The following is a 1,475-nucleotide window of genomic DNA, read 5'->3' as shown; positions in this document are numbered from 1 at the left end:
AACTTAATTTTTTCTAATAAAAATATTAATTTCTGTTAGAATATAAATAAAAAATAGAGAGGTTTCGAACAGTAGTGAATTGCAACAACAAATTTTTTTTATTTATTTTTAATAAATTATTTTTCTTGGTAACCATCCAGCTGTTTCAAGTATTACCAAATATCCATCGTCAGTGGTCTTGGAATTATTTCTTGTATTTAATTATTCATTAATATTCTTTGAGACTGCAAGTACCAGGGATTGAGCTCGTGCCCTGCTAAAGTTGAAGCTCAGAGTGAGCATTCATTAGCCAACTGACACAAAGCCGTACTTTACGTGAAGTTTTGTTCATTTGTTGTGAAAGTTTATTAACATAAAAATAGTAATAATAAAAATTTAAATTCTTATAATAATATAAATAAGAAATAAAATTAATCACACAACCCAGCAATCGATTATTTCATTTAAGTGATTATCGTGTTTTATGTCTGATAACTGCGAATTTGTTATCGACACTTAAGTATGAGTACTTAAATCAAAAAGTATTTAATACTGATAACAAATGATATTTACTTAAACGAATTACAAAATACTTAATTAAATTGCAAATAAAATCAAATTTATTATAAATACCAACTGGTTTCATAGGAACAATCAGTGTTCAAAACTACTTCAGTTGAAAACAATACAAAACTTCATCCTTACAAAATGTGTAAGCAACTCAAGACTTTCTTGAAATTTTAATTTCTTGATTTCCTTTAAAATTTTTTATTTATTAAATTTTCCAAAAATCACAGCTCGTTTCCAAATTGTGAGCGCTTTGGCTTTGCTATTCATCTGTGGAGCTACTGCCGTGGACGTGAATAACATATGTGGTTTGGTCCGGAATGGCATGAAAATTGCTACCGGCGAATTGTGTAATCAATATTATTCCTGTTCCGATGGAGTAGCCACTTTAATGAACTGCTCCAATAGTTATTATTTCGATAAGGATATGCAGATGTGTATGCCACCATCCAAAGTAAACTGCACCAATGATGCCGGCAACACTGACGAAACAATCAATTTGTGTACTTACATAATGAATGGCATGCATTTCGGTAGTCCTGTCTCTTGCAGCGATTGGAATATTTGTAAAAGCAATATCATGTCTACTGGTAGTTGCTCTTCTGGACTCTACTATAATGTGCACAATGGCAAATGTGAAGATCCTGCTGATGTTTCCTGCTCACAGGTTAGTTAATTGTTGTATTTCATGTACTTATGCTAAATTGTATGGATTTAAGGTCACTAATGGTATAAAAATTTAATGTGGAAGATTTTTATTTAAGCGGTTATGATATCGTCCACGAACTCAGTTCCTTGTTAATTCGTCCATTTTATTTTGAATTGTTTTAAAGATAAAATTTTAAATAAATAATTAATAATAAAGAGCAATAAAAAGAAATTTTGGTTCTTTTATGTAAGAAGTGTATAACACTTGGTGGATCAAATAC

General features: G+C 30.1%; 1 protein-coding gene across 1 annotated transcript; it reads left to right on the top strand.

Annotated features, from left to right (window-relative positions):
• The first annotated feature begins 633 nt into the window (after window positions 1-633).
• Window positions 634-1,289, top strand: LOC119666883 (peritrophin-48-like). The gene is made up of 3 exons (XM_038076160.1): window positions 634-691; window positions 777-1,213; window positions 1,266-1,289. The coding sequence occupies exons 1-3, from the start codon at window positions 688-690 to the stop codon at window positions 1,287-1,289; spliced, it is 465 nt and encodes a 154-aa protein (XP_037932088.1). The 5' UTR covers window positions 634-687.
• The last annotated feature ends 186 nt before the right edge of the window (window positions 1,290-1,475 follow it).

The sequence above is a fragment of the Teleopsis dalmanni genome, chromosome 1 (assembly GCF_002237135.1).
Source record: "Teleopsis dalmanni isolate 2A chromosome 1, ASM223713v2, whole genome shotgun sequence".
NCBI lineage: Eukaryota > Metazoa > Arthropoda > Insecta > Diptera > Diopsidae > Teleopsis > Teleopsis dalmanni.
Note: the sequence above shows the minus strand (reverse complement) of the source record. Positions and strands in the feature narration are given on the sequence as shown.